A 13396-nucleotide genomic window follows, 5' to 3' on the forward strand; every position below is an offset into this window, starting at 1 on the left:
GCCTATGTCGGCAAAACTTGTCATTCAGGGGTATAAATATTCTACCCCCGAGCGACATAAGTTACACCAATATAAGCTCTGGTATGCACAACACTACATTGGCGGGAGACCTTCTCCCACCAATATAGCTTGTGCCACTTGTGGGGGTGTTTTTTTTAATGCTGATGGGAGAGCGTCTTCACCAGAGCTGTACGTACACATGGCCTAACTCATGCCACTTAGGGGGGAGAGAGAGAGAGTGTAAGTAAGTAAAGGAGGTAGAAAGCTACCTATGCATGTCCCCTTACCTCACCCTCCCTCAGATATGCGGAGGTTAGCTCAGGTGCACTTGAGGATCTGACCCATAGTCTTTTCAAATATAACCTGCAAAGAGAAGATTGGCAACGAACAAAACAAAATGGGGGGCATGTGCTTTTGCTTTGTCTTCACGTGAAAAACTCTAGGTTCTGCACTGTATGGATGACTGGAGAACTAGTAGGTGTATGATGTCAGATACGCTAAGGAAGTCAAGGAAACATTAACTGAGAGGGAAATGACTCTTATTCATTTTGTTCAAGACCTTATTTTTTTTTATTTTTTTTTTTAACAACACCGGTTGAACTAAGCACTTGGGAAGGAGGGGAAGGGAAACTCTTAATTATTCACCACTCTCACTTCTTCAGTTAAGGGTTGACACAGCCACCAATCAAAATTTGATTTATCCAATCAAAAAGGAAAAATGGGACTAAACACTCAAGGCATTTTTTGATTGTGGGTAAGGGGAAAAATCAAACTTTCTTGGAGGGCGGTTGTGGGTGAGGCAAGAACTCTTTCAGAACACTGTCTTGCATTTTGACTAGCTAAGTAATTGCACCCATTCATCTCAGTTTCAAACATAGTCCGTGATCTATCTATCTCTCTCTATATATTGTGACAAAGTTCCTTCTCTACCTTGGTGGATCCTGCGCTTATTGGCAGATTTTGCTAGCCTCAGAGATCTTCCTGTGTTGGATCAGGAGTTGGGAGGTTTTGGGGGGAACCCAGGCCTGCCCTCTACTCCGGGTTCCAGCCGAGGGCCCTGTGGATTGCAGCTGTCTATAGTGCCTTCTGTAACAGCTGCATGACAGCTACAACTCCCTGGGCTACTTCCCCATGGCCTCCTCCAAACACCTTCTTTATCCTCACCACAGGACCTTCCTCCTGGTGTCTGATAACGCTTGTACTCCTCAGTCCTCCAGCAGCACACCCTCTCACTTTCAGCTCCTTGTGCGTCTTGCTCCCAGCTCCTCACACATGCACCACAAACTGAAGTGAGCTCCTTTTTAAACCCAGGTGCCCTGATTAGCCTGCCTTAACTGATTCTAGCAGCTTCTTGATTGGCTGCAGGAGTTCTAATCAGCCTGTCTGCCTTAATTGTTTCCAGAAAGTTCCTGATTGTTCTGGAACCTTCCCTGTTACCTTACCCAGGGAAAGGGGACCTGCTTAACCTGGGGCTAATATATCTGCCTTCGATCACTCTCCTGTAGCCATCTGGCCTGACCTTGTCACAATATATATAGATATATCTATCGATATACACGCACATACATATCACAGCTAGATTTGTCTATGGTAATGTTCTCTTCCATGGGACCGACCGCTCATAACATGTGATTTGACTGCCCACTGAAGCCAGGTGGCCTGATGTTACATGAGTGTTCTGTACTATCTGTCAGTTCAGTCTGAAATTCAAGATGCTTGAAAGGCCTAGGGATGTAAAAGTGTAACTAGTTAACCAATAAGCACAGTCTTCTCAGTTTAGGTTAACAATTAAACTATGCTGCCTCCCATGCCTGGGTTCCCTGCGGCCAGCCCTGGGCGGCAGCCAGAGTGCCAATTCCAGGGCCAGCATGGCGGCAGCAGAGGCCTGTTCCGGCGGACGGAACCCTGGGCGCAGGCTGGCAGCAGAGCCCCACACCTGGGCCGGCAGCTGGGTGCTAGGCACAGGCGGCAGTGAAGCCCTGCATAAAATGTGGGAGTGCTGCAGCACCCCACCCCAGTTCACCGCCTATGTGAACTCATTAACAGTTAACTGTTTAGCTGATAGAATTTTAATAGGTTAAATGGTACTATTTTTAAGCCCTATTTACGTCCCGTCAAAGGTCTAACTAGTCTATGGCCTGGTCTACACTAGGAAATTAGGTCTGTATAACTATGTTGCTTGGGTGTTAGAAGCCCTTCTGTCGGTGTAGGTAAGAGTCTTCACTGAAGTGCTACAGCGGTGGTGCTGTAGCGGATTATGTGTAGACAAACCCATAAATCTGATTTCTCAGATCACATCTCCTTCTCTGCCTCCTCATAGTCTCTGTGCTCAACAGGTGCTCTCAAGGTGTTAATTCCCAAGGCAAAATTGTTAGAGTTGACGGTAGGATGTTCTATATAAAGGTGTACACGATTGTACAACTTGCTGTTGCTAGAAATCCACCTGAGCCCAAATTCAGCAACCTTTTAGTGTAAGATGCGGTTTACTTCTCTTCGGAATCAGGCCAAAATAATGATCAGTGTCTCTGATGACTTAGCATTTCCCACTCTCAGGTACCTCTTCTGGTCTTTCTAGAGGAACAGGAACATAAGATTTCTTATAACTGTTCAGGCTTATAAGATTTCTTATAACTAGTCATTGTCTGGAATTTTGCCTATAGCTTTAATGTCATGGCTCAGGCAAGGGGAATGCACAACTTTAAAGCTGCTCCCACAACTCTCCTGTCTGGTACAGATGTAAGGCTGGTGTAAGGCTCCATGGGGGGCTGGGGGTTTGGCTGCTTGAGTCCATCCTTACTCCGACCCCACAACTGCTGACTAATTGTCTGAGGAATTGAGCAGGGGCCCAGCTGAGCAGGTTTAGATCCCTCAATGTTATTTCAGGTGGTTGAGGAGGGGGAAGAAATCAGAGGGTATGCCCCCTACGCTAACAGACTGAGCAGGGACGGGATGGAAAGCTTTCTCATGTGACATTTAGTCTCCTTTACCTCTTGTAGTAGAGTATGCGGTGGTGAGAAATTCCTCCAACCTCCCCCCCCACCCCAAGCAAAAATAATAAAGCCGTATGAATTGCAGTGGCTCATCTATATGTCAGGGAGGCAAAAAGCAATCTGAAGTGCTATGCAGGGGAGGCTAGAGTGGCCAGGAGTTTCCTACCTGATATCTTGTAGGCCATCAGTACCAGAGTTTTGAGGTAGCGTGACAGCAGGATGGTTTTTCTCTTTGTGTCCTCACCTTTGGCATAGCATTGAAGCAGTTCAGTTGGATGCACTGCCTCTTTCAGAGGAGGAAAAAAAGCTTTCTCTCCATCGTTGGGATTCAGCGAAGAGAAGCAGTCAAGCTACTTCAGTATAGCCTGCTAGCATATCATTAGAACATAGATATGTGATCAGTGTTTTGGGAGGGGCTGGCATCCTCTCTCTCTCGCTCTTATATGTATCCAGTGGATGCCTGGAATCTTCTGGTGGTTCACAGAGTACAGTTTGAATGTGAATTGATAGGTTGTTTATAGTATTTTGGCAAATAGACTGTTTAGGAGCTGTCCATTGGGGAAAGAAAATGCATGTGGCATGTTTATTTGATTTTTACTCCCTCCCTAGAATGTCTGAGTTAATTGAGAAGGAGACTGAAGAATACCGCAAGGGGGATCCGGACCCATTTGATGACAGACACCCTGGTAAGGCCTGGTAAACACAATGCCTTTTGTGTGACCCCACTCTGTTTCAGGAGAAAATTAGTCATTCGTATGTTTAAAATATACCCAAAAAACTAGCCTGAAGGTCCTTGCTGCTGGTTAAGTCCTGGCATCACTACTCAGCTTACTAACCTTGTTTTATAGTTTTATCATCTGGCATTTCTGACTGTAAGAGGTCTAGGCTCCAGGCACAATTTTGAATGGCTTTTCTGGCTGATGATGTGGGGACTAATTTGGAGATACTTTTCTTGTGCCCTGTCTATACTATAAGCATGATAGCAGCATAGTTACACTGCTGTAGCTATGTTGGCATAACCCCATAGTGTAGACACAGCCTACAGCAATGTAAGGGGTTTTTCCATTGCTGTAAGTTCACCACCTCCCTGAGCGATGGTAACTAGGTCGATGGAAGCATTCTTCCATTGACCTAGCTGTGTCTACACTGAGGGTTAGGTTGACATAGCCATGGTGCACAGTGGTCTCTATTTTTCACACCCCTGAGCACCAGAGCTCATGAGAACATAAGAACAAAGAACAGCCGTACTGGGTCAGACCAATGGTCCATATAGCCCAGCTTCCTGTCTTCCAACAGTGGCCAACGCCACATGCTTCAGAGGGATTTAACAGAACAAGTAATCATCAAGTAATCCATCCCCTGTCACCCATTACCAGCTTCTGGCAAACAGAGGCTAGGGACACATCAGAGCATGGTTTTGCATCCCTGCCTGTCCTGGCTAATAGCCATTGATGGACCTATCCTTCATGAATTTATCTAGTTCTTTTTTGAACCCTGTTATAGCCTTGGCCTTCACAACATCCTCTGGCAAAGAGTTCCTCAGGTTGACTATGCGTTGTTCGAAGATATACTTCCTTTTGTTTGTTTTAAACCTGCTGCCTATTAATTTGATTTGGTGACACCTAGTTCTTGTGTATGAGAAGGAGCAACTAATGCTTCCTTATTTATGTTTACCACACCAGTCATGATTTTATAGACCTCTATCATATTCCTCCTTAGTCATCTCTTTTCCAAGTTGAAAAATTCCAGTTTAATTAATCTGTCCTCATATGGAAGCTGTTCCATACCACTAATAATTTTTGTTGCCCTTTTCTGTACCTTTTCTAATTCCAATATATCTTTTTGAGATGGGGCAACCAGACCTGCACGCAATTTTCAAGATGGGGGATATACCATGGATTTATATAGAGGCAATATGATATTTTCTGTCTTATTATCTATCCCTTTCCTAATGATTCCCAGCATTCTGTTAGCTTTTTTGTCTGCTGCTGCACGTTTAGTGGATGTTTTCTGAGAGCTATCCACAATGACTCCAAGATTTCTTTCTTGAGTGGTAACAGCTAATTTAGATCGCATCATTTGGTATGTACAGTTGGAATTATGTTTTCCAATGTGCATTACTTTGCATTTATCAACATTGACTTTCATCTGCCATTTTGTTGCCCACAGTCACCCAGTTTTGTGAGATCGCTTTGTAACTCTTCACAGTTTGCTTTGGACTTAACTATCTTGAGTAGTTTTGTATCATCTGCAGATTTTTCCATCTCACTGCTTAACTCTTTATCCAGATCTGTTACCTCTGTTGACCTAAATTTTAAATGTAGACATGGCCTGGGTCTCCAGATATCCAATTTGGAAGAGATTAGAGATTGCAATCTGAATCTCATGCACCCTCTAGTGGCTGGACATAGAACAGCATTGCAGCCACAGAGAATAAATTGGTCCTTCAGTATTCCAGGGCTACAAAAATGATAGTGACTCCTAATGGCATTGAGTGAAAATTCTTTACACTTTGGCTGGAGGCACTGTTTTAGGGAGGTGGAGCCCTTGGGCAGTATGGGTGTGGAAGGAAAAATGCTACCTCAACCAGGGTGGATTTGATTTAAATCATGGTTTTCTACATAAAAGTGCATTCTTGTTGGTTGTTATAACCTTAATACATATTCTTCACAACTCAGAGATAGATGTAGGTTTCATTTTTAGAAGGGGCACACTATACATTTTTAAACAGTAATTTATTTTGAAAACTTTTCAGATTAGTTTTACAGCTATATCAGAAAATGAATGATTTATTATTTCATTTGCCAGGGGTAATTGAAGCAGATATTTATGAAGTCATTGGGAGGTGAACTATCTCCAATTCAACAGGTTAATCATTAATATTTGGAGGATTTTCTTGCCATGCTGTATTAGGAGGAGACCATCACCAGACAGAGATTTAAATTGTCTTATTTAACTAAAACAACAACGTTAAGTATTTTGGATTTTTTTCTTCAATAGCAAACATACAATATTTTAACAAAACAAGCTTATGTCCCTCACTTTTCACATTTATCTCCATACACCTTCTCCTTGTCCAGATCTATTCCGCCCCCAACAATCTTCTATTCATTGAACTTTTTGAAACTTTGCACTTTTAGAGATAGGTAAGGGATTGATCTATATACACAAATTTGCAGAGGGAATAGAGTTGAGGTCTATTATTTCTCACCTCTATAATTTATTTATTTATTTAAAACATTTTTGCTGTTAACATGCATGTTACCTCTGGAGACACAAATCCACAGTTTGAGAACTGCAAAACTAAGCATCTCTGATGGTATCTTCTAGACTGAGCACTAAGGTAGATAGAAAGATTAACCCAAATAATCTATACAGAAGCCTGTGGAACCCCATAAAATTGGGTCCTTAATCCATGAACTATTGGAACTCACTTACAAAATTTTTCTTAAACATTACATGAATATATTGTCTCATACTATAGAATTAGAATTTATAATCCCTATTCCATGATGAGATATCTTTGAGCTATAAGGCATCTTATCTAAAACTATCTTTAGATAGGTTTTTTCCTTTAAAAGCATTTTATCAAAAAATCTGATTTAAATAAAATCCGATTTTTTTTAAATCATTGATTTTTATCCACCCTGATCTCAACTACTGAATGTCTTAATTCACATGATTTCTTATATAAGTCGTCTTTTGTGTAAGATTGATCCTGCTAATTGAGGTATCCCACAGCCAGTTTTTCTGTGGCATGACCTAGTTTTATACTTCAGTGTTGGCCATGAAGCCTAGAGCTCATTAAACGACAAGCCATTTAGAGCTGTCAAGTTTACCAAGCGACTGTCTCCTTTCTTTGCTCTTCCATTCATTTTTTATTTTAATATTTTGTTTAGCTAAGGAGGTTTGAATGACTAGCTCAGCCCCTTCTTTGTGCCTTGCCAGGTCGAGCAGATCCAGAGTGTATGCTGGGCCATCTGCTGAGAATACTTTTTAAGAATGACGACTTCATGAATGCGGTAGGTTTGCCATTTGCATTTATCCTAAGAATTATAATTGGCAAGTGATGACGCTTCCCTGTTACCTGTAATGGTTTTTCTTTATCTGCCCTGGGCTGGTTAGCCTCAGTGCTTGTGTTTTTTGTTTTTAGTCCAGTCCATGTTGGAGTTTTTCTACTGTTAGGAATATTTCTTCCAAATTCTGGTTTTAAAACAGGGTTAAATATGATTTGCCTCCCTCTATTAAAGTTGAGGGAAGGAAGTTTTCTAAATGTAAATCATCATGCATACACTGATGTACAGTAACTCCTCGCTTAACGTTGTAGTTATGTTCCTGAAAAATGTTTCTTTAAGCGAAACGATGTTAAGCGAATCCAATTTCCCCATAAGAATTAATGTAAATGGGTGGAGGGGGACGTTAGGTTCCAGAGACCCTTTTTTCACCAGACAAAAGTTTTAAGCAGTTTAATACTGTATATAGCAATGATGACTGTGAAGCTTGGTTGAGGTGGTGAAGTCAGAGGGTGGGATATTTCCCGGGGAATGCCTTACTGCTAAATGGTGAACTAGCACTCGGCTGAGCCCTCAAGGGTAATGCATTGTTGTTAATATAGCCTCACACTCTACAAGGCAACACACATGGAGGGAGGGGAGACAGAGTGACAGACACACACACCCTGTATGTGTGAGAGAGAGAGAGACACGCATTGCCCCTTTAAGTACGCTGATCCCACTCTAAGTACATTGCCTTTTTAGGTAGATTAGCAAGTTGAGACAGCAGCTGCTGCCAGCAAGCTCCCTCAGTCCTGAGCCCTGTAGTGTTCCCCCCCTTGGAGATAAGGTACAGGAGATGGGGGTACAGGAGCCGGAGGGAGGGACACCCTGACATTAGCACCCCTCTTCCGCCGCCCCCCTCCCCCCGCACAGCAAGCAGAAGGCTCCTGGTGGTAGCTCCAAGGCAGAGGGCAGGAGCAGCACATGGCAGTGTGGGGAGGGACAGCTGAGCTGCCTGGCAACTGATAGCCTGCTGGGCAGTTGCCACACAGGGAACTTAGGGGAGCGGGGAGCTGATAGGGGGGCTGCCGGTCCTCCCTGGTTCCAAGCCCCCACCAGCTAGCTCTAATGGGCTGCTCTTTCTGCAAGCAGTGGACAAAGCAGGTGGCTGCCAAACATTATAAGGGATCATTGTGCAACTTTAAATGAGCATGTTCTCTAATTGATCAGTAACATAACGTTAACCGGGAGGACTTACTGTAATATAAATAAGAAAAATGGAGTCAGGCCTGGTCAAGATTCGTCAGGTAAACTGTTAAAACAGTCTCTAATACTAGTTTGGAATTATTGCATTATATGGTTTTTAATGATTACAGGCTATGCCTGTGGATGCTTTTACATGCTGGACTGGTTGCGTGAGCTGGAGAAGAAAATGAGTTCTAGGGGACTGAGCAGAGGACTAAGAGTTACTGGTTCTTTTCCTGCACTGCTAATGCTTTGTACTTACAACATCTTTTATTTAATATTTAAATTTCAGTAGCACCCAGAGGCCTGAATTAATATTGACGCTATTGTTCTAAGCCCTCTAAAAACTCACATTAATACATGGACCCTTCCCCAAATTGCTTGCATATCACTTGTCAGACTATAAAGACTCAGTGAAAAGGGACACAAGCAACTAAGAAAAAATCCTGTGCATTGAATTTTCTAAATGAAGTAAATGCTGGTTCTCCTCTGCCTTAAGCCATCATCGATTAGCTGGTTTCGTGTAGGCATTGTAGCCTTACAGATCAGTCCAGGGTGGGCAGTATAGAAGAGAGAACTTCATTTGGCTGAGAAAAATAAGTTGTGCTGTCCTTCCACTTCTTTTCTGGAGAGGAAAAGTCACCAGGCAGTTGGCTATGCTCTCTCTGAAGCTATGTCTGTACTATAGATTGTTGGCATAACTTACGTTGCTCAGATGTATGAATAAACCACTCTCCTGAGCGACATAAGTAACACCGACATGAGCACTGTCCACACCAGCGCTTATGTCGGCAGGAGAGCTTCTCCCATCGGCATAGAGCATCTTCATCAGTGTTGTATATGTAGACAAGCCCTAAAGTGTAGGTCAAGGGTTTACACACTGACAATACTACTGGTATCTTTCCCTTTGCTCCCGTGTTTTGTGAAGCTAGGGGAGTCACTAATGATTTCACTGTGTTGCACTGTTTTGAGTCAGAGTTGAATTTCAGGCCACTCCTATTCCTGATATTCTTCCCCCAGCTGGTGAATGCTTATGTGATGACAAGCAGGGAACCTCCATTAAATACTGCTGCCTGCCGACTCCTTCTGGACATCATGCCAGGACTGGAAACTGCCGTTGTCTTTCAGGAAAAGGTACCATGTATACTGATAAGCGCCGATTCAGTCCACCAGCAGCTCTGCTGATCAGCTCCTCCCTCTCCCTCCCAGCACCTGCCACATATCAGTTGTTCCACGGCGTGCAGGAGGCGCTGTGGGGAGTGGGAGGACTGGGGACAGGGTGCGCTCAGGGGAGGGTTGGAACTGGGAGGGAAGAGGCAGTGAGGGAAGAGGTGGTGTGGGCTTGGGAGCTTGGGGGAAGAAGTGGAGTGGGGGCAGGGCCTAGGGCAGAGCGGGGGTGGGGCGAGGTGGGGCAAGGGTGGGAGCTTGAGGGAAGGGGTGGAATGGGGGCAGGGCCTCGGCCAGAGCAGGAATTGAGCACCCCTGAAGCAAGGAGGAAGGCAGCACCTGTCACCACACTGGTTGATAAGAAGTCAGACACAGTCTCCTTTAGTCATTCTAGCTCCTGGCTCCCATCCAGACAACCAAGTCTGATATAGTGAGAGGTTATTGAAAACACATTTCACCATATGTGAGGTTCTTACTGATCCCAAAGGATCAGACACTTACCCCAGATCAATATGTATCTCAGATCTTACACAAATATTCTTCTGGCAGCCAGTCCTTAGTAAACTAACTAAAGTTTTAATAATAAAAGAAGAGAGTTATAAAATACGTCATATACACACAAATGATTGCAAAGTCTTTATGTCAGGTTTGTAGCAGTGATGGAATAGATGCAGGCTTGTGAAGTCTCTCTGGTATCTTCCAAAAGGTTGGAGGGTCTTCAATCTATAGTTCAAGATGCTTCTTTTAGTTGTAAATCCACAGTCCAGAGAATTAGAGCAGGAAAGAGGCAAATTAGGTGTCTCAAGGGTCTTTTATTTACTTAAATTTACTGTCCCAAACAAATCCCACCGCCCCTGAATGTGGAAAGTTACTGGCCCAAGATGAAGTCCAGGGTCACATGAGCATATTACGTACCCTTACATGTTTTGCTGAATCACAGGGGGTGGCCATTTGCATCTGAGGCATCCTCTGGAAGAGCTATCTGGAATGGATGAGTTTCTTCAATGGCCCATTCAGAGAGTGGAGTGTCCTTGATAGGCCATCAACACATAACTGTCTAGCCCTAATATAAATTCTCTCTGGGGGGTGTCACACAGGAATACAACACATGATTAAGATACAAGTACATAGCCAATATTCATAACTTCAGATACAAAAATGATACATGGATATAGGCAAGATAATCATACTTAGCAATTGTAATTTTTCCATTGACATTTTATATGACATACTTTGTACAAGATTTGTTGCAATTGTGTAACAGTGGTAGCAACAATGATACAAATGGTACTTCTGGGAGAATTCTGCACCACTACACGTGCACAGAATTCATGGCCCCCGCAGATTTCTTCCCCACAGAAAAATTACTTTCTGACAGGGAAGCAAAGGGAAGCTGCAAGAGCAGTCACACACCATTCCCTAGCTGCGCAGGTACATTGTTTCAGGCACCCAGAGCAGCCGGCGGAGAGGTAAATCACCGTAGGGCTGGGGACACCCAAGCCAGTGGCTCCTACCCTGAGCCCGGATCAGCTGTTAATCCTGGCTGGGCTGAAGGCAGGAGAGGATGGGACTTCCTCTTCCCCTGCAAGGAGAGACTGGGGCTGTGTCAGACCCACCTCCAGAAACCTCCCCCAGCTGCAGGAAGCTCAGCATCCTCCCCTGCTTCCTGCCCTCATCGCTTCTCAGCTACGGGAGTCAGGGGCACTGTACAGGGAGCTGCTCCCCCATCCGCCCAACCCCCGTGCATCTGGACCTCCCATACCTACCCCCGCCAAGCCTCACCCAATACACCCAGAACCCCCTTAGCCCTCCATACCTGAACCCCACCCCATTGAACCTCAACCCCTGCATCTGGAGCTCCCTGCACCCAGACCTCCTGCCTCCAGAACACCACCCCTGCACCCAGACCACCCCCCACTGAGCTTCCTGCACTCAAACCCCCACTCTGACAAACCCCCTGCACCACCCTGAGCTCCCACATCTAGACCCCCACACCACTGACCCCCAATTAGCTGCACCCAGCCCCCACCAAACCCCACTTCCCCAGCAGCCAGATCCCCCTGCTGAGACCTCCAGACCCCTCCGCTGAGCCCCAGCACTTCCACCTGGAAGCCCTTGCAGAGTCCCATTGCCCCTGCATCTGGAACTGCCCTCCCCCCACCCCCCAAGGAGCCGCACCTAGACCCCCCCACTGAGCTGCCTGCACCCAGATTGTCCCACACAAAATCCTCTCACCCCACGCCAGCCCACACTTGAATCCATCCTGCCTGCCTGCCTCACACCTGGTGCAGAGGGTCAGGGCCCCAGAGTGTTTTTGGGGCAGACCAGGCCTTGTGCTGTGTCAGAGACAAGTGCAGCCTTACCACTGAGTCCGTGTCCCTGGGATGCGGGGTGGGGAGGCTGCAGGGTGATCTCCAACCTTCATGCACTGCCATGCTGGAGCCTCTGCATTTATTTATTGACAAATAAAACTTGCAGAATTTTAAAATATTATGCGCAGAATTTTTAATTTTTTGGTGCAGAATGCTCTCAGGAGTAAAATGGTCATCTTTCTTCTACACAGCATCATACCCCTTGTTATCTATATTTGAGATTGTTTAAGCAACTGGCTCCTGACACACAGCCCCCTTAAAAAAATTTGAGTGACACCAATATTTTATGGGTCTTGTAATATATTTTTTGCACACGCTTGGGGCTAAAACTATGACTAATCCTCCTCAAACCGATATTACTCATTTAGTCTTGAACTCAACTAGTGTCTGGCATCCACTGCCCTTTTTGGAACTTGGGCCAATTTGATAAGCCAGAGAAAGTTCTGCGCGCACATGCTGCAAGACTGAGGATCTGTTGCAAGCAAGAATGTTGTAGGCAGCTTGACGTTGGAGTAAAGCCTTGTCTACTCTTAAAAGGATCTGTCAGTATAGATGTACCAGTAGAGCTATGCCAGAACCCCCTCACCCCGCTGTCACTGGAGAGAGAGTTTATATGCCAGTGAAAAAGTTAAGTTTATACCAGTTGTCTGAAAGGAATAAGGACTCTGTTGTTGTTATAATTGCAATTTTACTAGGGCTTTGCTGGGATAGCTATGTGAGTTAGGGGTGTGATTTCCCCCTCCTCCTCAGCTGACACAACTACACCTCTACCTCGATATAATGCTGTCCTTGAGAGCCAAAAAATCTTAGCACATTATAGGTGAAACCGTGTTATATTGAACTTGCGTTGATCCACCGGAGTGCGCAGGCCCCCCCCTCCCAGAGCACTGCTTTACCATGTTATATCCGAATTCGTGTTATATCGGGTGGTGTTATATTGAGGTAGCGGTGTATGTCTATGTTTACAGTTAAACAGCTACAGCAGCATAGCTGCAGTGCTGTATCTGCGCCGCTGAAGCACTTCAGTGTAGCCACTCATTACAGTGACAGGAGGAGGTTGTCTGTTGTCGTAGTCAATCCACCTCCCTGAGAGGCAGAAGCTAGGTAAGTGGAAGAATTCTTCCATAGACCTAGCACTGTCTACATCGGGGATTAGGTCAGCTTTAATTACATTGCTTGTGAGTGTGGATTTTCATATACCTGAGTGATGAAGGTGGGTGTACTTAAATTTTTTTAGTGTAGACCTGGCCTATGCCAGTAAATTTTATAGTGTCGACCAGGTCTAAGGGCAGGTCTACACTTAAAACACTGCATTGGAGCAGCTGCAGTGATGCAGCTTTGCCTCTGTAGTGCTTAAATGAAGACGCTCCTGTGCCAATGAGAGAGCTTCCTGAGTTGGTGTAGCCAAACCACCTCCCTGAGAGGCGGTAGCTGTGTTGATGGGAGAAGTTCTCCCGTTGCCATAGCTCTGTCTGCACAGAGGGTTAGGTTGGTATAACTGTCTCTTAATGGTGTGGATTTTTCACACCATTGAGCAACATAGTTAGATTGATATATGTCTGTAGTGTAGACCTGGCCTTAGTGGTTTTCTCAAGGGGCCATGCTTTGGCCATTGAACCTGAGTGGC

General features: G+C 44.9%; 1 protein-coding gene across 8 annotated transcripts in view; it reads left to right on the top strand.

The window, feature by feature from the left end:
* Positions 1–13396, top strand: part of DCAF1 (DDB1 and CUL4 associated factor 1) — a 122110-nt gene that overhangs the window by 34398 nt on the left and 74316 nt on the right. For all 8 annotated transcript variants that reach the window (XM_039546150.1, XM_039546149.1, XM_039546151.1 and 5 more), the window contains 3 exons: positions 3600–3676; positions 6939–7012; positions 9251–9364. In XM_039546150.1, the coding sequence (XP_039402084.1) occupies positions 3600–3676; positions 6939–7012; positions 9251–9364 (265 nt within the window). The remainder of the gene's footprint in view (positions 1–3599; positions 3677–6938; positions 7013–9250; positions 9365–13396) is intronic.

Source organism: Mauremys reevesii, linkage group 7 (assembly GCF_016161935.1).
Source record: "Mauremys reevesii isolate NIE-2019 linkage group 7, ASM1616193v1, whole genome shotgun sequence".
NCBI lineage: Eukaryota > Metazoa > Chordata > Testudines > Geoemydidae > Mauremys > Mauremys reevesii.